Source organism: Sparus aurata, chromosome 21 (genome assembly GCF_900880675.1).
Source record: "Sparus aurata chromosome 21, fSpaAur1.1, whole genome shotgun sequence".
NCBI classification, from domain to species: domain Eukaryota; kingdom Metazoa; phylum Chordata; class Actinopteri; order Spariformes; family Sparidae; genus Sparus; species Sparus aurata.
In genome coordinates, this window is record NC_044207.1 from 1,875,202 (window position 1) to 1,901,507 (window position 26,306).

A 26,306-nucleotide genomic window follows, 5' to 3' on the forward strand; every position below is an offset into this window, starting at 1 on the left:
GAGATTCACACTGAGACGGAGGCGGGGAATTGGCGCAGGATCCCCGCATTCAAACGGCAGTGTGAATGGAAGTAGTGTGAATGGATAAGCCAGCTGCGTTTATCGAGGGTGTGTTGAATGGACAGTTTGATAACAACACAGGTCCCTCACTCAACTTAATAAAGATAAATGATAACAAAGCAATGCTACAGAACCAAACTAAAGTAACATAGTAAATGTAACTGTCTTTGGCAAATTAATATGAAGAAAAAAATATCTGCAAGGGGCTATGGTACTGGGCTGGACCGACAGCTCTTCCTTTTGAATCCAGGGGCTGTGGACATCATGGGGCTGCAGCTGTTCTACGGTTTGGTCCTAAAGAGCTGGTGGATGCTAAGGCATGTTTGAGAAGGGGGAGTGGGGCCAGGACTGTGGGTATGGGAGGAGCCCATCTTCAACAATCCTTTCATCCAACTTTGTGACACCTACTCTGGGACCCTAGGGAGCTGCTTCGTGAGGGCAGGAATTGTGACAATGAGCCACCTGAGACAGACAGACAGGCTGGACTGGAATTCATTGCAGCAGCTGTCAGAGGAGTCAGGTTATCTCTGAGACTTCTCGAGAGGCTGAGAGGGCAGGTGCTTGGCTTGCTGTCTCCATCAGCGCTGGACTCCTTCAGTCAGATGAGGGGGGAGGAGCCTCCACTTTTTCCAGTGCTGTGGTTGGCGGCAGGTCTGGAATGTTGGCGGGAAGAAGGAAAGCTGATGTCCTTTGCCTCTCCGAGCCTGGGGTGTTTTTGATGCAGCATTAGTGAATGTTAGGAACTTTGCTGTATTGAAAGACATCAGGGAGCATCAGTGGCAGCGCTACCTTGACAGACAGTCAATGGCAGGGTTAAGGTGGAGGGTGCTGTATAAGCGACCTCCAACTAAGAGATGAAGGGATCTGCAGTGGAGGGTGTTACATGGGGCCCTAGCAACAAATGTGTTTCGGTCTAAAGTGGATGGTAACGTGGGCGAGAGCTGTGTGTTCTGTAACATGCCTGAGTCAGTACATCATGTGTTTGTTGAATGTCACTGTTTGCTCACTTTACTGTCTCTACTCTCAACTCTCTGTGGGAAGATGGGAGTGGTGTTCTCTGAGGGACTTTACACACTGTGGCTCAGGTATTCAGCTCGGACCAAGCACAGAGATCTGCTAATTAATTTTCTGTTTGGCCAGGCTAAACTGGCTACTGGCTCATGAGGCGTAATGGGTTGCAGGGTTTAGGGCTGTTGGACCCACGTCTGCTGAGTTTAAGAATTCTGCTTTTGTTAATGACCCTGATGTGTTTTAGAAGGTGTGGTTTGTAGACGGGGCTGTTTGTAGCTTGAGAGGGACTGAACTGGTCATTTGTTTATGAGAAGGGTCTGTAGCGGGGGTTTTTATTTTATTTTGTGTGTGTTTGTATAGTGCTGCGATGAATACATAGACATGTTTTGATAAAGGTGGTTAAAAGTCAGTCTGTCTTTCCGCCTTTGTCTCTCTCTTTCTCTCTCTCTCACTCAATTCAATTCGATGGGGCTTTATTGGCATGAAAGTTTGAAAAAACAACGATATTGCCAAAGCATCCTGTCCAAACATTCGGACATTATCGACAACTTAACACAAACACTAAGACAACATCAAGATTGATTTACATTAATTTACATTTTACATAGAATTTATATACAGTATATCCCGTGTGTGTGTGTGTGTGTGTTTGTGTGTGCGTGCGTGCGCCGGTCACTCACTGTCCCTTAGGTTGTGGCATGTTGATATGTATTTGGCAGTAAAATATGCCCTGTCTCCTTCTCCCAGGAGTATTTTTAGTTTTGATTGATCATTCAGCTCTTTGAAATCTGAGATTATTGAGCTGAATTTGTTAAAATAAATCTTTCTTGTTTTGTTGAATTTTTCACATTGTAGGAGAAAGTGCATCTCTGTCTTATCCCTCACCTGTCGAACAGTGACCACATGTTCTGTTTTCTTTTGGCTGCCATGATTGTTTGTGTTTTCCTGTTTAGATTGTCAGTTTGTGGTCACTGAGCATGTACCTGGTCAGGATCTGTCTCTGCCTTCTTTCTCTTACAGTAGAAAGATATTCTGCTAATTCATAATCTCTTTTTAGGGCTAGATAACATTCTAATCTACTTTTGCTTTTAGTTTCGTCTTTCCAATGTTCCAGATAGGTTTCTTTACATTGTGTTATAATTTGCTCTACTGTCATTGTGTTTGGTGTTTGGAGAGCAGTGTTGCTGTGAGACTGGTCAGACTGTGTCTGAGATGGGGCAGTTAGCCTCAATACCATCGGACATAGGGTACTCTTTTCTTTTCTTGAGTTTGGAGGGCTTTGGAGTGGAAGGTGTCTCGGGGGCTGGATGTCAGGTGGTTGGTGGATGGTTGATGGCTGCCTTTGTGTTTGGACACCAAAGTTTTGCCACTTTCTGCCTGGGGAAAAGCCTTTTCTCATCAATAAATCTCCATTTGAGTCAATCAGTAGCATGATATCTGCTTTTGCAGTGGTACTATCTGATCTAATGGGACCATCAGAGTGTGTGGTGTGGCTGCTGGACTCTGGCTGCTCTCATTGAGAGAGGGGATCATCCTGCTGGGTGTTCTGGGAGGTGCGCACTACTGTGTGTTGGTCAGTCCTCAGTGGCTCAGACTCAGTGAGGGAGTTTACCTGTTCCTTCAGACCATCCAGTGCTCTGTTCCTCTCTTTGGAACTACTACTATCTTAACTACTCTATCTTACAGTATTCTGTTTTTGCTCTAATTGTTTTTCTGTTTTTTTAGGAAGTTCCTCCAACTCGATTGACGATCCTTCCACTGATGAAGACAACTCTCTACTGCTCTCTTTTCCAGGTAGAGATGATTGTATGTATTGTTCAGTAGCTGTACCTTGACCTCTGACCGCTGTGTGAAGAGACCATAACAATTACACTCAAACAGAAAAAAAATATAATATACATTATGATGTATTTTGCTTACTCTCAATATTTTTTTTATTTTGCTACAGTCTTTTTCACTGTTATGTATCCCATAATGCCAGAACTACATCCAATCACAGGTAGTCAGCATGTTCATTCTGCAGAGCTACCGGAGGACGTCCCCTATCTGCTACTGGAGGACTTGCATCACAACCAGACACAGTTAAACACACACTCTGTTAAACACACACTAACTGATCCACATTCACCGGCAGAAACACATGTAAAGATGTCTGCCTCACACACAGAACTAGACACTGACCCACAGTTAGAAATGCGCTTAGACGTGCTCACAGTTGCTGAAACTCATTCTGTTGCACACACAGATACACAAACAGGCACACACACTGCTATCTTGGTACAGCTACAAGAGGTATCTGCAGTACAGGCAGCCAACACAGAAAGGTAAGAAGGAACAGCTTGAAGATCACTGTCACACTGTCAGATGTAATTCACCAAACATTTATGCCAACTAATGTTCACATGCTCCATTCTGTGCTCATTTTATTACACTACTATAGTCCTATTCGTCATCATTCACTATCTGCGTACAGCTTATAATAAGCAGCACTACACGTATATTATATATTCATTATTATATTAGATATTTCTAATTGAGATCAGCCCTGTGATCTTGTATCTGAACACTTTAAGTCACCGTGTTCAGGTTTGCCTGCAGGTCTTTTAACATAACTTAATGACATTAATTTTCTTCTGTCAGTATATTGTATATTGTTACTTTCAGGGTCTTTTTATTAAATGATTTGGAAAATGTCAGGTTTGAAAAGTGTACCTGTCTGTCTCTGTTTCTGTCTGTCTCTAGCAACGACTTTGACGTGGGTCTGGACCCAGATATTAGTCTGGCAGACATGTATCGCTGGAAGGTTTCTGCATATGCTCCATGTAGCTCTACCTGTACAACAGGTAAACACATACACAACATGCATTACATTAACATGATAACACCCAAATTTATTATGTTGCTTTTCGTAAAACAACTTGTGAATGTTGTTCTACCATGGATATAGAAGATACAAGTGTGTGAATGGCTGGCACGGCTGCATTAATATTATTCCATGTCACCTGACTAAAAGTCTCTAAACATTGTCAATTAAATCTACTTGAAGTATTCAAAGTAAAAGTACTCAATCCAGACAAATGCCCCCTTTGACTGTTTACTGTCATAAGCCCTATTCGCACGGGACTAGTATAACCTGGGGACCTCCAGTAATTTGTAATAATTGCGGAGGTCGTCTGTGATCTTAATCCCGTGCGAATCTGCCATGTCCATAATTTGTAAAAATTTCACCGCAAATTACCTACCATATTTTGCCAAACACAGAGGTCATGTGATAATATTAGTCCCGTGCGAATCGGCATCTCTGTGAATTGCGGTCATTTTTTGTTTTTTCTTAAGGTTTTTTGTGTTTTCCACGCCTTTTTCTGCCTTTTTCCCGGTCGAGAATTATGGAGGCTGCGTTGGGAATTATGAATGAAAGTTTTGACAGCATTTTGGGTGCAAATTCAGGAGGCTCATCAGAAGAGCGAAATCTTGAACGATGATTAGATGGATTACATGCATGGCAGCAAGTGGTAATGAACATTTTTCTATCTTTCAACAGGCTCACCAGTTATTATATTAAAAATATCCATATCTAACCGTTGTGCTGCTCCAACAAGGGCTCCGGTGCGATCGATCCAGGGGATAATGTCAGTAAATTCGAGTTAAAATGCAGACTTCGCTTATCGGGAAGCAAATAATATAAAAGCAGCAAATATTCACAGTTTTGAAACTGGAACGATGAAATGTTTTTACATGAAAATTTACTTCAATGATAATCAAAAGTTTCCATTTAATTTTCTTTAATTGACTAATCATTTTATTTGTTCTTGTATAAACTGTCAGGTAAGTTTCTTTATAACAGAACATCATATTTGACATGTTTTGTATGTAACATTTAACTACTAACCAAAGCTCTCAGTTAAATGTAGTGGAAGTAAAAGTGCAATGCTCTGAGATGTTGTGTAGTAGAAGCAAAAGTGAACCAAACAGAAAAGACAAAGGGAAAGCAGTACTTGATGTGCGGTTTCTATGAGGTACTATCTGTGTTCAGTGTGTTATCTGCAGTAGATGACCATCTGTGTGGAGAAACAGAGCATTGTACTGCTAAATTGTACCAACAACAAGACGTATTCTAGCCACCTAAGATATACATCGATCAGGCATAATATTATGACCACTGACAGGTTAAGTGAATAACACTGAATATCTGGGTGGGATATATCCTGATGTGCAGTTGGCACCTGTGTGGCAGCCTTTGCCATCAGTAAGGGTCCTGCAATGGTGGCGACTCATTCAGGGTGTACCCTGTCCTTCGCCCACAGTAACTGGATTTGGCCCCAGTAACCCCCCCTGAAAAAAGGGGGGGATAAAACATCTCCGCGACCCTCACGGAAAAGATATATTGGGCAGTAAGTGAAAATGTTGTCCTCAAAGTTAATGTGATGAAACATTTGTGTCAAGCTCACGGCCCGCGGGCCATATGCGGCCTGGCGTACAATTATATACGGCAAGATCATTTTATATATCTTTTTTTAATGGCCCCGTGATATGAAGCACCGATAACACACAAATTACAAATCCCATAATGCAGCGAAAGAGCTCAGACACAGACAAAATCCATGAAAAAACCAAACTGACCCGAGGTTCAAAGCCCCGAACATCCTCTTTTAAACACAGAAAAGTGGGTGTGTCCGTTCGGACAACATGGCCTCAACCAATCATTATTCTGCTTAATTTCTGCTGACACTGTTATTTCTCGATGGAAAAATACCATATTTCTTATGGAAAATCCCCGTACCTCTAGTGGAAAAACCCTGTATTACCTTCTGCGCTTGCGCGGAGATTGGCGTACGTGCAGAACTGCATGTCGACCAGTTGCACCTCGCCTCGCTTTGTTTTTTTACATTGGGGCGTGCTCGTTGCCGCTATCACCGGCTCTTAGAAACTCTGGCCTTGAGGCCTTCAGGTTTTTGATAATTCACTCCCCTCCTTGATATATCCCATTATATCTGACCACTCTTGGCACTGCATTTTTAAACATAATGAAAGTGTTACATATTTGGTTATATGATGTTATCCTTAGATTTGTGGTTACATTTTCACACTTGACATCATCTGACTATAGCAGCTTTAAACAGTAGATGCACTTTTCAGTCAGCTGGTGCCCAGTAGTATGTTTCAGCAACTCTTTCACACTTGTTACCCTTTGTTTCTTACTTTTATCATTAAAACATTATCAGTTACCATTAGTCACTATTTACTAACTGTGGTTATTTTATACTGACCACTATCTACTTACTATGGTTATTTTACACTACACTATGTAAAATCAAACGTCTGTTAATGTATACAACCCAAATTTCAAATCCAAGCTAGCCCTTAACAATGGCCAAGAGAAAAGTTGATTCTGAAAACAGATCCTTTCAAAACTGGTGGGAGAATGAGTATATGTTTACTGACATTGCCGGTAAACCCGTGTGTCTCATTTGCGGAGGTAATGTGGCTGTAATTAAGGAGTATATTCTAAGACGGCATTACGAGACAAAACATCAGGGCAAGTTAAAAAAACTGGATGCAGAGCAGAAGCTACAGAAGGTAGAGGAGTTGAAGAGTAATCTGACATCACGGCAGACGTTTTTCACCAAAGCGAAACCACAAAGTGAAGCTGCTGTGAAAGCACGTTTTATTGTGGCGGAGGAGATTGCCAAATCAGCCCCGCCGTTTACTGAGGGAGAGTTTCTGAAGAGCTGTATGATGAATGTGTGCAACGTCATGTGTCCAGATAAAAAACAAGCATTTGCAGAAATACGGTTGCTGATCGGGTTTATGAGATGGCCATTGATTTGAAAACACAGTTGATTGAATGAGGGAAAGACTTTGTTGCATACTCCCTTGCTGTGGGTGAAAGTACTGACACGACTGACACTGCACAGCTGGCCATCTTCATCTGTGGAGTGGACTCCAGTTTGTGCGTTACAGACGAAATATTAGACATTAAATCGATGCATGGGACAACGAAAGGAAAAGACATCTTTGAAAATGTATGTCAAAGTGTAAGCGACATGAAACTGCCTTGGGACAAACTTGTTGGACTTAGAACAGATGGCACACCGGCGATGTGCGCTGAAAAAAGTGGACTAGTGGGAAGGATGCGAAAACTGTGCTGGTGAGTTGACAGCATATCGCTGCATCATACACCAAGAAGCGCTGTGCGGTAAAGTCCTAAAAATGGATCACGTGATGAACACTGTAATGCAAACCGTAAACTTAATCATCGCCACCAATTTCAGTCTTTTGCGTCTCTGCGGGAATTAGATTCAGAGTTTGGCGACCTGCCTTATCATACGGAGGTGCCGTGGCTAAGTCGGGGAAAAGTTCTCATTAGACTTAATTAGGCAAGGAAATTTGTCAGTTCATGGACAGTAAAAGAAAAGACCTCACAGTTCTACGGGATGAAAAGTGGAAATATGAGTTGGTGTTTCTGGCTGACATAATTACACATCTCAGCGTCTTAAACCTTCAGCTCCAGGGACGGGTGCGCATAATCACTGATATGTGCGATGCAGTGAAGGCATTCCAAGTGAAGCTGCACTTATGGGAGACACAAATGCACCAATGCAACTTGTCTTACTTTCCCTGTTGCCAAGTAATGTTGAACCAAGTTAGCGCCACGGTGTTCCCAAATGCCCACTTTACTGATCAACTGAGTGCACTTCGCACTGAGCACCGTGCTTTGGTGACTTTGAAGCACAGAAAAGTGATTTTGAGCTGCTTCGCAACCCATTTGCCAAACTGCACCTGTACAGATGCAGATGGAGCTGATAGAGCTGCAGTGTAACGGGACACTAAAGGAAAAGTACAACACTGTGGGGCCCGCACAGTTAATTTGCTTCATTCCTGAAGCAGTGCCCCAGCTCTGTCAACATATGGCTTGAACCCTTTGTATGTTCGCAGCACATATCTGTGTGAGCAGTTGTTCTCTGTGATGAAAACTAACAAAACATCACACACGAGTGGTCTCACTGATGAACACCTGCAGTCCATCCTGAGAATCTCCACAACACAGAACCTAACCCCAAACATAAACGAACTTGTTGCCAAGGAAAGATGCCAAAGCATCAAGCTCTGACAAACTGGCATAAGAGCAAAGAAAATGGAATGTTTTGTTATAATTTTAACTTTTACTTAAAAGCACCATTTTTATTTATATTTTCAGATTTCTTTCCAGCATGTTCATATTTTGAATTTGTATAATTTTGACAGGAGATATTTTTATGAGGAGCAAAATATTTTAAGTTTAAGTTTATTTATTTTGGAATGATATTGTATCCTGTCTGTTTTGATTCATATTAATGTTCAAAAAACGTTTGGTATTAGTCTGTTCAATAAATGTTTATCCTGTTCGGCCCGCGACCTAATGTGTGCTTTGAGTTTTGGCCCCCTGTGCGATTGAGTTTGACACCCCTGTGTTAGAAGCAGGAAAAATGGACAAGCATAAGGATTTGAGCGAGTCTGACAAGGGCCAAATTGTGATGGCTAGACGACTGGGTCAGATAATCTCCAGAACCGCAGCTCTTGTGGGGTTGTTCCCAGTCTGCAGGTGTCGGTATCTATCAAAAGTGGTCCAAGGAAGGAACAGTGGTGAACCAGCGACAGGTCATGGGTAGCCAAGGCTCATTGATGCAGGGGAGGAGTGAAGGTTGGCCTGTGTGGTCCGATCCAACAGACGAACTACTGTTACTCAAATTGCTGAAGAATGTAATGCTGGTTCTGATTGAGAGGTGTCAGAATACACAGTGCATCACAGTTCGTTGCATATGGGGCTGCAGAGCAGCAGACCAGTCAGGTGTTGGGACCCACAGATAAAGTCATTCATTGTGGATTTCAAAATGGACTCTGGGGAATTCTGGGACACTGAGTTCAGTTCATTCTTAACACCTACCTGCAAAATTCAGGTTTGAGCTACTATTGGTCAGGGTGACAGACCCCCTGCTGATCAGATGGTCAAAACCCCAGAGCATATATTGTTCTCTCTCTCTCACCCAACGTCCTCTACTCCTTCAACTTCGGATCTTCAAGGGCTCCTCTCCACCTCCCACACGGGGATGTCTGCTCTCAAGATCTCTTCTTCTGGGCCCAACAAGCTGTGGAGAGCTACAAGCTGTATTGGCAGCAGGCCCAAAGAACTTCTCCTCACTGCAGCGACACAAGGTCCTGCCAATCTGAGGATCTGAGGAACACCAAGCAGGTTAGCACCAAGCTGCTATCCTTGCAAAGGAAAGGAGCGACCAGTTTCCTCCTCTGCCAACTTTCATCAAACCTTGCACAGCAAGAACAGCTTTATTTAACATTGGAGCCCCAACATTCTCCTGCAACCACCAGCACCTTCTCTTCAAAGACTGGTAACGTTGAACTGGGCTTAGATAGCAAAGCATAGCATGGCTAAGCACAGGACACACAACTCTGGTTGATGTAATGTGTTCAATTTATGTGTTTGTTCATTGTCTTAGTGTTATTGTGACCTCAAGTCACCTCACTCAAGTTATTGGTAGTTTGCTTTCCTAGACGGCTAATTCGACTTTAGTCGAATTATGCTCCACACAGACTCAGGGTCTCTGCATGCAACTAACCATCTTCTATAACCTGGCACCACGTCACACACGCTCACAGGCACACACATTCCTTGAGGCAAGAGCATATCACACTAGGGCTGCACGATATATCGTTTCGGCATCGCCATCACGATGTACGTGTGTGCAATAGTCACATCACAGAGCCTGCGATGTAGAACGCAAATGAACTCATCTAACTTCAAGGATACCTGACACACACTGTGCATGCAGACTCTGCATGCAGACACTTTGGCAATTGGCGATCCACCAATCACATTAGTTCTTAATCAGTGTGCTGAAGCAGACCATGCCCCATGCACATGGTGTGAGTTGCTGGTAACAACATTGAAAAATGAGCAACGAACAACAGAAAATCGTGAAAAACAAAGACTTGGTGCCAAAAAGAAAAGCAACGTCAGTTATCTGGAATTATTTCGGCTACAAGAAGGATGATATTGACCAAACATGTGTTCTGTGTCAACAGTGCCTTGCATCTGTTGGCACAACAAGAGGTAACACAACTAATTTGTTTGACCATTTACGTCGGTACCACACAGCAGAGTCCTGCACAGGTCTTATTTTGAAAACCCGCCATACTTAAAGCTGCATCCGACCCGTTTTCCTACAGTAGCACAAATTACATTTCGCATCTGAGCCGACCCGCTATAAATTGTTACCGATGCCCGACCGCCACCCGAAGGAAAATTAGAAGGACGTAATTTTTATATATGAAAGTAAGCCAGCTCTGCTCCCTGCAAGAACCGTTAGCATGAGCAAACAAGCTAGCTCTCGGTGCAGAGCGAATAGACTCATAACAGGCTATTGTAAGGCTAATGGCTCATGACAGGCTGTAACATGAACATGTACGTTATGAACAGAAAAACGAAAATGCTGGAATACGTTTCTGTCTGCAAAATTCAAGTTTCCGTCGCTGCCAGTGAGGGAGTAAGCGCACGCTCGACGGATCGACTAGTTTGGTCTACGACACAGATGTCAACAAACGGTATGTAGCTGCTTGCACAAACACACTGTTTTAACCACTTTTTTATTCATTGTGAGTCATAAACGCTACAGTGCTGTGTTCTTAGGTGTCTGCTGATGTTGCATACCTTTTGGGGTGAGATTTGGAGCATGTTAAGACGCTTAAAACACAGTGTAAAGTTCTGATCCCATGCTGTTAGCTGTCACTGCTAACTCCCCGTTCAAGGAGCTCTGTAAGAGGTGGACCAAAAGTGTTCGCGTTTTCGGTACTGGCTAGTCAAGGGTAGCTTGAGCGATAAAGCTGCATGTTGAAATCGACCGAAGTTCTCCTTTAACTGGGCCTCGTGTAATGCGGGGCCCGACACAGGGTACCCATGCTGACCCCTGTCCACTGCCAAAAGCACCAACAACGGGCACGTGAGCATCAGAACTGGACCACGGAGCAATGGAAGAAGGTGGCCTGATCCGATGAATCATGTTTTCTTTTACATTATGTGGATGGCCGGGTTTGTGTGCGTCACTTACCTGGGGAACACATGGTACCAGGATGCACTATGGGAAGAAGACAAGCCGGCGGAGACAGTGTGATACTTTGGGCAATGCTATGCTGGGAAACCTTGGGTCCTGCCATCCATGTGGATGTTACTTTGACACGTACCACCTACCTAAGCATTGTTGCAGACCCTGTACACCCTTTCATGAAAACGGTATTCCCTGATGGCAGTGGCCTCTTTCAGCAGGATAATGCACCGTGCCACAATGCAAAAATGCTTCAGGATGGTTTGAGAAGCACAACAACAAGCTTGATGTGTCGACTTGGCCTCCAAATTCGCCAGATCTCAATCCAATCGAGCATTTGTCGGATGTGGTGGACAAACAAGTCCGATCCATGGAGGCCCCACCTCGCAACTTACAGGACTCAAAGGATCTGCTGCAAACATCTTGGTGCCAGATACCACAGCACATCTCAGGGGTCTAGTGGGGCCCATGCCTTGACAGGCCAGGGCTCTTTTGGCAGCAAAAGGGGGACCAACACATTATGCCTGATCAGTGTATGTATCCACTTAAGTGTATCTATATTTGAACATTTTTAGTGCTTTAATGGCAACATATTACACAGTGTACCTTTTGAGGCTACAGTGTGGAGTTTTGAGAAAATAGTGGACTTGGCCAGAAAATTTGAATGAGCACAGCTCCCAGGTCCCTCCCTCTTCCTCTCTGCTGCACTGCAGCCCTGCCTTAAAGCCCCTCCCCACACTGCCTCCCCCTCCCCACACTGCCGTGCACGAGCAGGCTTGTAACCATGGTAACAGAGGAAGCCATATAACCAAGACAGGGCATTCAAAATAACAACAACAACATAAGCCCTGACTGTTCTATTTCTAATCAGTACGACTAAATTACAATGACAAGTGCCTCATGCCAATCACTTTAGTAACCCCAGTAACAAACAATATTCCTCACATCGCGGTAGACAGAGTTACCAGGTAATCATTCAGGTAATCATCATAACCATGCTGTCTTTCTGAAGCATGAGCAAGTTATTTCTCTAAACCAATTCAACCACTTCAGAGCGCCCTGAACACAAACTAACGTTATAACTGCCTGGTTACAAATCCCCCAGCTCCCTTGCCCTGTAAACTTAACTGTGCTGTGCTGCGACTCCAAATGTTTCTTCAAATTTGACGTTTTGTTTATGAATCTTGATGGTACTTTGTCACCAGCACAGAGTGTACGAACCTTAATATTCTCATCTTTAGCTGACACAAACTCTAAATAATGACTGTATTTCTAGCTAGGGATGTAACGGTTATCGGTGTCACGGTAAACCAAGGTGAAGGTTGCCGTTAAAGTTTTAAATACCACGGTTACTGCCGCGGTCGATAATGTTGGGAATCTATATTGATTATTGATTATTAATTAAAATATTATTATTAATTAATACAATTATAATAGTTAATTAAAGAAACGTAGGTAACTATGATTCATTAATGAACATGGGGCACCACCCTGAAACTTATTCTCAAGCCTGGAATTAATCAAATTGTCAATATTGTGAGCAGAGAGTCCTTTGTGAGAACTACAAAGCTGGCTGAACATAGTTTGGGAAGTCATGTTCGCCAGACTACAACTAGTGGGCGTGACTCAGGAAATCTCGTTGGAGAGACTACAGGAAACGCTGAACGTGACTTGGTGAAGTCACGTGAGAACACGGATCCCGAGGTGATGATTCAGATGCAACAGAATCATATTCCTGGAATTAAAAAATGGCAGCAGTGAATGTGTGAAAGGAGATGTTTGAACAAAGATGGCGGTTGTGTTGTGTTGTGTTTCGTGTGCAGTTTGATTGCACGCGAGGTGAATTTAGAGGGATAATACCCACAGTTCCAAAAAGACTAATCGTACTACTGAGAGGAGTCTGCCTCTGAAGTCAATGAAGTGAATATCATTAGACACACGTGTCTTATGTTATAGCGGTGTTATTAACTATAAGTTCATACTATAACAGCTCGCTCATAAGACTACGTGTGTATGCTGTGTATGTAAATGTGTGTGTGTGTGTGTTAGTTAATGGAAAGACGCTAAGCGGACACTTAGCAGACAACAAAGGATAACACAACAACCATGTGGTGCACAGTGGTCATTTCTCTCTCAACCAGTGGTCCGCTGATCAAGCCGGAATACGACGTACTGTGGTCACACACGGCGGCAAGATTGTACAGGCTGGAAAAGCCTGAATAAGCTCCTAACAAGCGTAATAACACAGTTAGTCTACAGTACAGTCAACCATAAATAGGACTCGGCGGTCCTTTCACAACAAAAGAAAGCACAACAAAGAAAAACACGCTATATACTATCTATTTCTGCCCAAACAAAAGCCTCTTACTTGGGTCGCTCGTTGCGACTAGCGTGTCCAGTCTGACTCGGAACTCCAACTCATTTTGACGCGAGCGTAGGGTCAGCCTTGGCATCCTAAAAGCTGACGAAGGCAGGCAGCGATCACACTGTGAATCGATCTGATTAAGGACTGGACCTCAGGGGTGCCATCTCCTTCTGAAGATGATCTCTTCCTTCTGCAGGCGGTGAGGAACGACTGGATTGTGCAGTGTTCCTCCACGATCCCAAACAATAATGAGGAATATTTGAACAAAAACGAAAGTAAAACAAAATCAGTCTCTGTCTCGTCCAGCGAGGAGGGAACTGATGCTTAGCTCAAGCAAAATGAAAAACGTATCTGAAGTTACACCCTTACGGTAGCGGTTGCATGAAACCGGAGTCTATTCACAACATAAGCTCCCGGGGAATGCAACGTGATTTGGGATCTCCTGACCTCCTCACAGCCAATATGAATCGGGTGAAAGTTTTGGGGGCGGGTCTTACCTTGAGTTACAGTTTATCACACCTTTTGGGCTTTGGCCCTGTTCCTTTGTTCTGCAACTCCTCATGTCAATAAGGCCCTAGTAGTTAGGCTTTTGATTTCTCCCAGAGGCCATCTCTTTGTTTGAGGCCATTGTGGCACAAGCTCGCAAGATACTTTCTAAGTCTCCCTACGCAGGCGCAGCGTGCAATGTGTGCTTGTTATGTAGTGAAGAAAACATGGCGGGTGGAGGACGTGATAGTTGCGGCTCTCAAGGTATTTTTCCGCCTTCAAAGAAACCAAATCTGCAGTCTGGGTGTATTTTGGTTATTATAAGAATGCTCAGGGACAGCTGGTCGAGGATGGCAGCCCTATCAGCAGGAGCTGCAAGAAGAAAGTTGTTGCGAGGGACGGCAACACATCCAATTTACTTATTGCTCATTTGCGCGACCATCACCCTCAACTGTTAAGCGAATGCAAGGTAAGTTAACCCTAAGCTCGGGTGCATGATGTATGTGTATTTATTAGAGAGTCTGTGATTTGGCATGTTATCTGAACTGCTTATTAATTGTAGATTTCACTTTTTAAAGTTGACCTAATAATTCCCCAAATATTGATGCAGAGCTGCAGTGAGGAGGATTTGAGACAAACACGTACTGGGTGGACTGAGTTAGTGAACACAAACTGACTGAGATCATTTACTTTCATCTCAGCTCCCATCACTGGAGCAGCGTCTTCCTGTGGCTCAGCAACCATTTGACCGAGTCCATTGACAACAGACAAGCAAGCAGACAGAGAGGCTATATATATATATATATATATATATATATATATATATATATATATATATATATATATATATATATATATATATATATATATATATATATATATATATATATATATTTATCCATCCATTTTCGTCCGCTTATCCGGGGCCGGGTCTGACACCCAGACTTCCCTTTCCCCGGACACTCAGCATTACTGCAGCCGCTGCACCGATCCACCTGTCAATCTCACACTCCATCCTTCCCTCACTCGTGAACAAGACCCCAAGATACTTAAACTCCTCCATTTGAGGCAGGAACTCTCCCTCAACCCGGAGGGAGCAAGTCACCTTTTTCTGGTCGAGAACCATGGCCTCGGACTTTGAGGTGCTGATTCTCATCCCAGCTGCTTCACGCTCGGCTGCAAACCGCCCCAGGACATGCTGGAGGTCCTGGCTCGAAGGAGCCAACAAGACCACATAATCCGCGAAAAGCAGATATGAAATCCAGTGGCTCCCGAACCAGACCCTCTCCGGCCCCTGGCTGCGCCTAGAAATTCTGTCCATAAAAATAATGAACAGAACCCGGTGACAAAGGGCCGCCCTGCCGGAGTCCAACATGCACCGGGAACATGTTTGACTTGCTGCCGGCAATGCGAACCAAGCTTCTGCGGTCGTACAGGGACTGTACAGCCCTTAGCAGAGGGCCTCCGACCCCGTACTCCTGGAGCACCTCCCACAGTCCACAAAACACATGTGGACTGGTTGGGCAAACTCCCATGAACCCTTGAGCACCCTGTGGAGGGTATAGAACTGATCCAGTGTTCCGCGGCCCGGAAGAAAACCGCATTGTTCCTCCTGAATCGAGGTTTGACTATCGGTCGACTCTCCAATACCCTGGAATAGACTTTCCCAGGGAGGCTGAGGAGTGTGATCCCCTGATAATTGGAACACACCCTCCAGTCCCCCTTTTTGAATAGGGGGACCACCACCCTGGTTTGCCAGTCCAGAGGCACTGTCCCCAACTGCCACGTGATGCTGCAGAGACGTGTCAACCAAGACAGCCCCACAACATCCAGAGACTTGAGGTACTCAGGGCGGATCTCATCCAACCCCGGTGCTTTGCCACTGAGGAGCTTCTTGACTACCTCAGTGACTTCAGCTTGGGTGATGAATGGGTCAACCTCTAAGTCCCCAGCCTCTGCTTCCTCTATGGAAGGTGTGTCAGTGGGATTGAGGAGATCCTCAAAGTATTCCACCGCCCGACAATGTCCCTAATCAAGGTTAACAGCTCCCCATCTCCACTGTAAACAGTGTAGATGGAGGACAGCTTCCCCCTCCTGAGGCGCTGGATGGTTTGCCAGAATTTCTTCGAGGCCGACCGGTAGTCCTCCTCCATGGCCTCCCCGAACTTTTCCCAGACCCGAGTTTTTGCTTCTGCGACTGCCCGTGCTGCTGCACACTTGGCCTGCCGGTACCTGTCAGCTGCCTCAGGAGTCCCCCAGGCCAACCAGGCCCGATAGGACTCCTTCTTCAGCTTGACAGCATCCCTTACTTCCGGAGTCCACCACCGGGTTCGGGGATTGCTGCCACGACAGGCACCGGAGACCTTACGGCCACAGCTCCGGACAGCCGCGTCAACAATGGAAGTGGAGAACATAGTCCATTCGGACTCAATGTCCCCAGCTTCCCTCGGGATCTGGTCAAAGCTCTCCCTGAGGTGGGAGTTAAAGACCTCCCTGACAGAGGGTTCCACCAGACGTTCCCAGCAGACCCTCACAATACGTTGTGTCCAGCTTTCTCCCCTGCCAGCGGATCCAATTCACCACCAGGTGGTGATCAGTTGACAGCTCAGCCCCTCTCTTCAACCGAGTGTCCAAGACATACGGCCTAGGGTGTCCTGGTGCCACGTGCACATACAGTATGGACACCCTTATGCTTGAACATGGTGTTCGTTATAGACAAACTGTGACTAGCACAGAAGTCCAGTAACAAAACACCACTCGGGTTCAGATTGGGGAGGCCGTTCCTCCCAATCACACCCCTCCAGGTAACACTGTCGCTGCCCACGTGAGCGTTGAAGTCCCCCAGTAGAACGACGGAGTCCTCAGTTGGAGCACTCTCCAGTACCCCTCTCAGGGAATCCAAGAAGGCTGGGTACTCTGCACTGCTGTTCGGCCCATAAGCTGAGACAACAGTGAGAGACCTATCCCCGACCCGAAGGCGCAGGGAAACGACCCTCTCGTTCACCGGGGTAAACTCCAACACATGGCGGCTGAGCTGAGGAGCTATAAGCAAGCCCACACCAGCTCGCCGCCTCTCACTGCGGGCCACTCCAGAGTAGAAGAGAGTCCAGCCTCTCTCAAGGAGTTGGGCTCATAATTAATTTAACAATAATCCTTTTTGTTTTGATCTGAAAAATTATCCTACCTGTTTCTCACAAAAGTGATATGATCTAAATTGTGAGTTTTATGATCTGTTGGTTGCACCCTTAGTATTAAGTAACAATGACAGTAATAATTAATAATGACACCTCCTTTAATTTTTTTCACAGAGAGGGTCGACTGGCCAATTGAGTGCTACTGCCAGTACATCTCATTCTACTGTATTTAAGGTTTATTTTGCACAGTTTTGATACATTCTTTTATACTTATTTAATGTTGATTTTGCAATGTTTTGTTAAGGTTTTGGATTTGGACTATTTTGATATATAATAAATCTATTTGAATATAAATCTTGGTGAAACTGCTTCAATTCATCAGTGTATCAGTGTTTTTTCAACATTTTGAAGACATTTTAAAAATACCCCGGTATACCAGTAACCGTGATAATTTTGGTCACTATTACCGTGGTGTGAAATTTTCATATCAATACATCCCTATCTCCAGCTAAAAAATGCGTATCTCTCTCCTCCCTACATTGTTGTTTGTGTTTGTGTTGCTGTGTGGTGTTATACGTGAGTTGTCCTCATGCTGAAAACATGACTTGTCGCATGTATGGCATCACTCCCCGAGACACAAGAAGAAGGCAAAAATATATTTTTTTACTAAGGAAAATGACAAAAATAATAGCTAGCACAGTGACTTGAATAAGTGACTAATCTGATCACTGGTGCAGTTTCTACGTAGTTTGAGAAGGAAAGGAAGGCCAATCATTGGGGTCCTCATCGTCATATTTTAATCACGAATAAAGCTAATTTTCCCTCACTATAGGCATTCCCTATTGTAATTTCTTTGCTTCATTGTCTATCTGCATGAGGCCTACAGTAGGCTTTGCAGGGTCATGTAATGGAGACTACACACCTAGACTACACCCATGACCACAATTCAATTTTTCACAAACCTGAGCTGATCAAAGTATTATCAGGGGTCTGGGGAGATGATGTCTCACTCTCCACATCTTCTTACCTCACCTGCACCGTCCACAAAGACTCTATGTCTTCACTCATTGGTCGATTGCATTGTTTTCATTTGCTGCAATCCCCATTTACCTTCATTATCTTCTGCCAGACACAAAGAGCTGTCCACATTTTGTACTGCTTGTTGATGAATGTCTGCACTATGTCTACTCCCTGTTAACATTATTTGTCTGTGTCAATTTCCAGGTATCACTGCTAGCTATGCCCTGTGTGTACGGTATGATGGTACTGAAGTCGATGACAGTTACTGTGACTCCCTGACCAGACCTGAGCCCACACATGAGTTCTGCACTGGAAAGGAATGTCCTCCAAGGTACTGACTGACTGAGTGGTTTGTTACACTAAAGGCCTTGATTTGGAATTCTTCAGTTCAATGCAAAGGATGATGAGTTTTTTATCACTATATGTCAGAAAGATAGGAATAATTGGTATCCACAGTCAAATCGCATGAATTTTTCTGCTCTTTTTAAAGCCCTGTTGTATGCTGTTGGTGAGTCATACAGCCACAGTGTAAAATATTTTTAGTAATCTATCATTATTTTATTTTTTTTATCAGCACAAATTAATACATTCAAAGCATAGGCAGAAGAGGGACCGAGATCTCTTACTGTGATTGTCACCAAAAATCCCTGAAACTGTTCTGTACAATTCACTTACGACCTTACTGACTGCATCATGTCTCCGCTCTCTCCTCAGATGGGAGACCAGTGGATGGAGTGAGTGCTCTCGAACCTGTGGTGAGGGCGTTCAGTATCGAACTGTGCGCTGCTGGAAGATGCTGTCCCCCGGTCTTGACTCCTCAGTCTATGATTCACTGTGTTTGTCACATGACCTTCACAAACCAGCCAACAGAAAGATATGCCTTGGCCAGAGTTGTGGACCCCAGTGGGAGGTGTCTCAGTGGTCAGAGGTAATGCAGCAAGCCACAGAGCTGTGCGTCTAATAGTGGGATGTGCAGGGTTGTTGTTGGCATTGATGGCTCTTGTTTTCATGGTAACAAAACATTTTCACTTTTTCATAGCATGTTGATGTTGTTAAATCTGAAAAAATGTTGGTCAAGGTGTAAAAATACATAAACCCATGAACCAAGAACAGCCAGCGTGTGTTCTGGTAACAGAGGCTCCATGAAAAGCTTCAAAGGTTTCAGTGTTGTATCAAAACATTCGCCATATAATCACACATAGAAGTGCTTCAGTGAGCAGTCCTCATTAACAGAAACATTTACAGTGGATAAAATAAAAATATTTTTTTTTGCCAAAACAAGATAGGAATTTAAAGTCCAAGATCTTATACTGAAAAAAGTACAATAATTACTCGAGCAACCATACAGTCATTAATTTCTCTGCCCCTCCCTAATGGGGCTATTCAGCCTTACTTTTGACTGCACCAGGTGAAAAACTGTGCGACTGTTTTGTGTTCCCATTATCACGTTAAGCGCGGCAAGGTGTGCCGTATGTATTTATACTAGAGATGCACCGATCAGGATTTTTGGGGCCGATCACCGATCACCAAAAGCAGTATCTGCCGATCCCAATATTGCCGATCACAGATCACAGCGTCAAATCCATAAATTCCTCTATATTGTTGTCTTGTGTAACTTTCATATATTTAATTAATGATTCTTCTTACACAACATTGACATTGTATTATTAAGTATAAAAATTAGGAGATAAGAAAGTATCATGAATTGACCACCGTTTTATTGCAGGCTGAGGCAATGTGCAATATTTCACACTCTAGAGACTCTCTTAGAGACAACTTGGACTCAGCTTACATAGAGCAACTTTAGCTTACTAGTGGGAATGCATGCAGTCAGGGTGGGAATTTTGTCATTTTAGGGGCAAGTCCATTTGGCCTTCACTTTTTTTTTCAGGGGCACCAAGGCCACATGACAGGGCACAAAGGCCACTGAGTAAAATGTGTTGATTTACCTTTCAGACTGATACCATAACATAACATAACATAACATAACCTCTCCTACTCACACTGGTCAGACAGCAGAGCACCTTCTCCGGAAGGCTGCTTCAGCTTCGCTGTCGTAGCAACAGATACAGGAAATCTTTCCTGCCACAATCCATCACTTTATACAACAACTCTCTCACCTCTGCCTGACAGAGAACTCTGGTCTCTCTCCTGTTTTGTTGTATATATTATTATTGTTATAGTATATTTTGCATATTTTGTTTTGTTGTATATATTATTATTGTTTATTTTTTATAGCACTCTGTGCACTGTACATATACACTATGTATATATTGGATTCTATTTATGTTATGTACAAAGTGTTTTATTTGCTGACCCACTACTGCTGTAACAAAATAATTTCCCAGTCTGGGATCATTAAAGTAATTCTATCTATCTATCTATCTATCTATCTATCTATCTATCTTAATTTATAATAAGACATGGATTGTGTATTAAAACATTTTTCAATACCAAAATCCAACCAAAAATTAAAGTTACATTAGAAAGTAGTTTTTGTTAGGTATAGGGTCAGGGTGAGGTGTTTTATTGTTTTATTGTTTTATTGTTTTATTGTTTTATTTGCTGACCCACTACTGCTGTAACAAAATAATTTCCCAGTCTGGGATCATTAAAGTAATTCTATCTATCTATCTATCTATCTATCTATCTATCTATCTATCTATCTATCTATCTATCTTAATTTATAATAAGACATGGATTGTGTATTAAAACATTTTTCAATACCAAAATCCAACCAAAAATTAAAGTTACATTAGAAAGTAGTTTTTGTTAAGTATAGGGTTAGGGTGAGGTGGTTTTTAGTGTTATTGAATATTTCTCCCAATATAAATTCCCCAAAATTATGGCAAAGCACATTTTTTCCAAACAAAAAATTGTAGAATAACCAGCAGGAGACCACTGATGTGTGGAGTGATTTTGGTGACACTACACTCTGAATAATAGTGAAGTTATTGAATTTTTTGTAGTTTCTCTTTTCGGTGTTGCACTTTGTAGACGGTCCCTGCGCCCTCGTCTCACAGCTGGCTGACCATACAGACCAGAGTTAATGTCCAGACGCTCGTTTTGATTAACATACGGTTGTAGCTCGTTGTCTACTTTACTACGGTAGGAAAGAGCCGTCGTTTGTGTTTTAACAAGGTTTCACTTATGAGTTATTGATCCGGGAAGTTCGAATCTGTGAATATATTTCCAACTTTACCGGACTGATTCCAACCACATAAGTCAGTTACGTATCATGTCAAAACCGGCTGCGCTCGCTTGCTGTGCTGTAAACTTGTCGTTCTTCTGTTTTGAGACGCTGCTGTTTGAGAGGACTTTCACGTGAGATCATCGTGATGATGAGACTCCACCTGCGCGAACCGCGGACTCACTGAAGTTACTGTGAGTGACTGCTGTGCACTCAGGTGGCTGTAATTAAAGGCAAGCTCGCTACGCTGACCGGGCCAGGGGCACAGAGGCCACTGTGGCCGTACGATGAGTCTTTTTTCACGGGGCATCAAGGCCAAAGTGCGGGGCAACGGCGGCCATGAAATTCCCTCCCTGCATGCAGTTAATGCACTGTCTTTATACTTAAACGTCATCTGATCTGCCTGACGTGATCTATTTTGAGAACTCCGATCAAAACCGATAGGGGCATTATCGGCCGATTGCGATCGGTTGCCGATCGATCGGTGCATCTCTAATTTATACCTGCTCCTTTGCCCACAACTCAAGACAAACGTGTCCTCATTTGTTGTCCAAACCTTCAAGCAGTTAGCTCTGCTGTCATGAGAAAGGTGAATCCCTGCCACGCTGGGCTGACATGCTGAGTAAAAGCAGAGCCGTCACAAGTGTTTGGAAGTCCTATAACACTGCATGAAAAGTGGGACTTTCGTCCCATATGGTAGGACTTATTATTTACTTATAAGTAAATAATAAGGCCTCCCATATGGTGGACTTGACAGAGAAGGAAGCCGCTAGGAGGCATTAAGCTGCATTCTCTTAACTTTAAGGAGCAATACCGAAGTTCTCCAGAGCCTCATTGTGGCTGGTTGTGGTTGAAATGAAGACTAAATTGGTAACCAAGGGTGTGAAGTTGAACTCTGATAGAAACAGCTTTCAGACTGAAGGGCATGACAACAATAAACATTGAATCACGAAAGGAACACATGAGCAGTCGTAGTCATCTCTGACTCGATCACATATTCTCCATGTGCAGCTTCATGCTCCTCTGTTAATATAATGAACATGGCTGTGAATAAGTTGGTGCCATGCTGATTATAACCATTAACTTTTGAATCCTTTGTCAATATTAATGAGAACAACTGAGCTAGGAAAAATCCAATGACTGTATGTGTGTGTTTGTGTGTCACTGTGTGTGTTAGTGTTCAGCACGTTGTGGCTCTCGGGGTGTTCGTTCTCGGGAGGTTCGTTGCTCCATGGAAATGAGACTATGTAACATGTCGTCTCAGCCAATAGAAAGTCAGGAATGTGAAGGCCCGCCCTGTGATAGACGATGGACAGCTTCTGACTGGGGACCTGTGAGTTGGAACACAGACACACACACACACACACACACGTGTTCAGCACAACAGCACACACAGGACCAAACATTCTAACTCTTCTCAGTAGTGCTGACTTTATGGAGATGATTGTCAGTTAAAAATATGTGTGTATGTGCCAGTGCTCAGGAGTGTGTGGAGAGGGAAGGATGGTGCGTGCAGTCATGTGTCGGTCCTCAAGTGGAATAGTGATGTCAGAGGAGCAGTGTGACCAATCACTGCGCCCACTGGCCATCTATCCCTGTGGTGACAGAGATTGTGCCCCCCATTGGGTCGAACAAGAATGGCAACAGGTAAACACTAAATAAGAAGTCAGTAAGTGTGATACACTACAGGTCTGTGGTTGACTCAACCCACACAGATAAACACTGTGCTCATAGTCTCTGTCTGTGTGTTTGTCAGTGTAATGCTACATGTGGGCGCGGGGTGCGTCAGCGTCAGGTGGTGTGTGCTGGGCTGGACACTGGTGTTTTCAAGGAGTTTCCTGACAGCAGCTGTGACCAAACCAACAAACCAGAGATTAGCTCATCCTGCTTCAAGAGACCCTGCTCCAAATGGTTCACCACATCCTGGTCTCAGGTACCTGCCTGCCTGCCAACTAGGGCTGGCAAAATTTCAATTCTGTAAAGAAACTAGAATGGCACTCAGTATAGTGCATATCTCCGCCAGGGCCCAACAGTCTCCTTAAATTAAATCAAGTGTAATCCAATATAACAGGAAAGCCCTTTACCACTCTACCAGCCATATCTGATAAAACAGAATTTAATCTCACCAGATCTCAGATCTCCATCAAACTGTACTCACTCACAGACACCAGCAGCTTGAATACACCTGATATCTTTTGTTAACATCCAGGTGTTACTACCTGAGGCATGAATGAAAGTTAGAGAAGGTAAAGAAGGTTAAAGAAGGAGCCGTCATTATATCCAAAACTGATCTGGTCTTGATCGAAATTAACTCAATTTTGATTATCAAGATCAAAATCAGAATCAACGATTCTCCCAGAATTTATTTCACCACCCTTTCTATTTGGAAGGTGTATAAAGGCAAATAATGGGAAAAAAAAAAACTTGGCCTTAGCATTAGCCTGCAGCTGCAGCTCCAGATACTTTTCCAGTGTGATGATGACGATCAGCTGACTGGTACCAGAGGAAACTCTGACAATATCTCAGAAGTTGGGTTTTTTGTCTTTTGCAGAAATCCTTTACTGATTTGTTTGTGAAGAGGATTCACTCTGGACCGATATGAGAAATGGATCTTTGTAACATCTTGTGATGTTTATTGTTGAATCACTGAAGGCTGGTGTTATCCGTTGAACTTTATTTTTGCTGAATACTATTTGAACTGGTTGAACCCCAACCTGTAAAAAGCCACCAGGAGAAAGTCAAGCTGTTGTTTTAAACTACTCCTATGTTTTTTAAAGAAGACAGCTGTCAGGACATTACACCAATGATCTGTTTATCTTTACTGATCCAGGTGTGTGAGTCTAACAAAGGCAGAGCCGTCAGGGCTTAAAAAAAAAACCAAGATTTAAATCAAATCAAATTGAGTCTTTGATTTGGGAAATTGTGACCTACTGACCACTGATTCATCAGCTAGTTGGTATACATTCATAACATTCTGAAATCAGGGTGGACTAGTTGTATAAATTCCAGCACCTTCAGACATATTCTGTGTGTGGTATCCATACTATTCTTATGAAATCTTATTTTTCATTTGAACTATGTGTCTGTTGCTGTGATCATCAGTAACATGCAGAAAAATGATTTTTCTCTTGTCCCCTCATGCGCCCTCAGTGCAGCAAGACCTGTGGGAGTGGCATCCAGGTTCGAGAGGTGAAGTGTTATCAGGGTGAGGAGCTGGTAACCAGGGGCCACAGCTGTGACTCTACCCTCAAACCAGAAGCTCGACAGAGCTGTCAGATCCAGAGCTGTCCGACAGAGGCCCCAGGTACAAAAGCTTATGCAGTGTGCGTATTTACTGTAGGTGATGCAGTCTTTCAGCACACTATCATCATTCACCCATCAACGGGCCATAAATGATCTCATAAATGCGGCACTGTGAGAAAGGGTTTACTTACAGTGCCTTAATGATGTTAATGACACATTTATAACTTTTCCTTTTTAATTACATTTCAGACTGATTTTGGCTTGTCTCTGTTTGTCCAGCAGCAGCCCCGGCAGCATCATTAGCAGTAGACGACTCCTGTCAAGACAAACCAACAGCCAACTGTGCCTTGGTCCTGAAGGTGAAGCTGTGTTCCCACTGGTACTACAGAAAGGCCTGCTGCCAGTCCTGTAAGGCACCAAGATCCTGATGTCTGAACTGTAACCTCTCACCTCAACACCTTAACATAAACCACTGGTACCAATGGTCACATTACATTCATATTGGTGCTGAACAAAAACCTGCTGCTAGCAATGTAAGGTCTCGCGACATTGAATTTAACCTTGTAAGTCTTTCTCCTATCACTGATGTCAAAGGTCAGCCTGTGGTCCCTGTCGCCCCTCGATCCTTTTCAATTTGTTCCCTTGTTTTGAAAATATAACAGTGAATCACAATAGTATTTTTGTGTCAGATCCTTAAACTGTTTAAATGAACAGTCACTGCTATGACTGACACTTATGAGGTACAGTCAACGCACAACCAGAGATATCATGTTTCATTCAATGCATTCTCCTTCCTTATCAAAACATGGCTCCTACATTACCCACAATGCAATTCAACTGCTGACAGTTTGTTCTGAGAGTTGAGTGTGTGATGCTATTAGTGGCTAATGTAGCATGCAGCAGAGAGGAGGAGCAGGTTATAGAGGTCAAGTAAGCTTACTTCTTTCCACTTCAGTGTCGCACCTGTAGTCTTCAGCCCAAACCTGTGCTGACTGGAAGTGACATCACTTGGTCAGGTCCCTCTGGAGACACTTATTTCACACATGCAGTATCACTCCCAAACACCTGTAAACAGTCTCTGATGTATGAAATGAGGAGATTTTGCTTTAACATTCTGGATTCAACATACTGTCCAGTATATTCTGTGTAGACTTTCCCCAAGTGGGATGAGAAGGTCAGGATACAACGTCAATTAAATGTTCCCACTTTATTGTCTCACAACATTAAATTACAGTAATTTTTTTTTTAATGAATATGAAAGAGAGAATCATTGTTTGCATACATATTCAGCCCTGTCAGGTTGGTACTGTGTTCCACCTTCTCCTTCTTTACCATTTTACAGACTAGCTTGGAACGTTTCTAAGTTTTGATGCAACAATACTGACAAAACCATAAGCTTTACAAACCAGGGTCAGGCCTATTTATTCTACATCCCCTTGACTACACTTAACTAATTATGTGACTTTAGTGTGTGTTGGCTGCACCAGTGACTATTTAGGTGTATCCTATTAATAGAGGTACATATATATCCAATAAGAATATTTTTTAGAAAAATTAATTAAAGTCACTTTGCAGAGAACCATTCTCAATATGAAAATATAAATCAATATGCACTTGAGTTATTTCTTGATAGAAAACTGCTGAGTGACTCGACTGAGGAAGAGGATTAGGGCTACAAAAAAATACAAATTCCATTTTTTTTT

The 26,306-nt window shown here is 43.4% G+C and overlaps 1 protein-coding gene and 1 pseudogene across 5 annotated transcripts; both read left to right on the top strand.

Annotated features, from left to right (window-relative positions):
- On the top strand, positions 1-25,831 carry LOC115573356 (ADAMTS-like protein 2). Of its 5 annotated transcripts, none has more exons than XM_030404105.1 (10): positions 1-2,865; positions 3,053-3,395; positions 3,814-3,914; positions 18,375-18,501; positions 18,885-19,098; positions 22,538-22,693; positions 22,837-23,007; positions 23,117-23,293; positions 24,511-24,664; positions 24,883-25,831. In XM_030404105.1, the coding sequence occupies exons 2-10, from the start codon at positions 3,220-3,222 to the stop codon at positions 25,029-25,031; spliced, it is 1,425 nt and encodes a 474-aa protein (XP_030259965.1). In that variant the 5' UTR covers positions 1-2,865; positions 3,053-3,219; the 3' UTR covers positions 25,032-25,831. The 5 variants fall into 5 exon arrangements, with proteins under 5 accessions (XP_030259965.1, XP_030259963.1, XP_030259962.1 ...); XM_030404103.1 differs by having other exon boundaries at positions 3,079-3,395; positions 24,511-24,683; positions 24,886-25,831; XM_030404102.1 differs by having other exon boundaries at positions 3,079-3,395.
- Positions 6,362-9,656, top strand: LOC115573355 (general transcription factor II-I repeat domain-containing protein 2-like; annotated as a pseudogene).
- Positions 25,832-26,306: the final 475 nt, after the last annotated feature.

Bases quoted from the DNA above. Each gene is read 5' to 3' on its own strand.
- LOC115573356 (XM_030404103.1), top strand. From the start codon at position 2,833: ATGAAGACAACTCTCTACTGCTCTCTTTTCCAG. The intron at 2,866-3,078 runs GTAGAGATGATT...ACAGGTAGTCAG, and splicing joins TCTACTGCTCTCTTTTCCAG to CATGTTCATTCTGCAGAGCT. The intron at 19,099-22,537 runs GTAATGCAGCAA...TGTGTGTGTTAG, and splicing joins AGGTGTCTCAGTGGTCAGAG to TGTTCAGCACGTTGTGGCTC.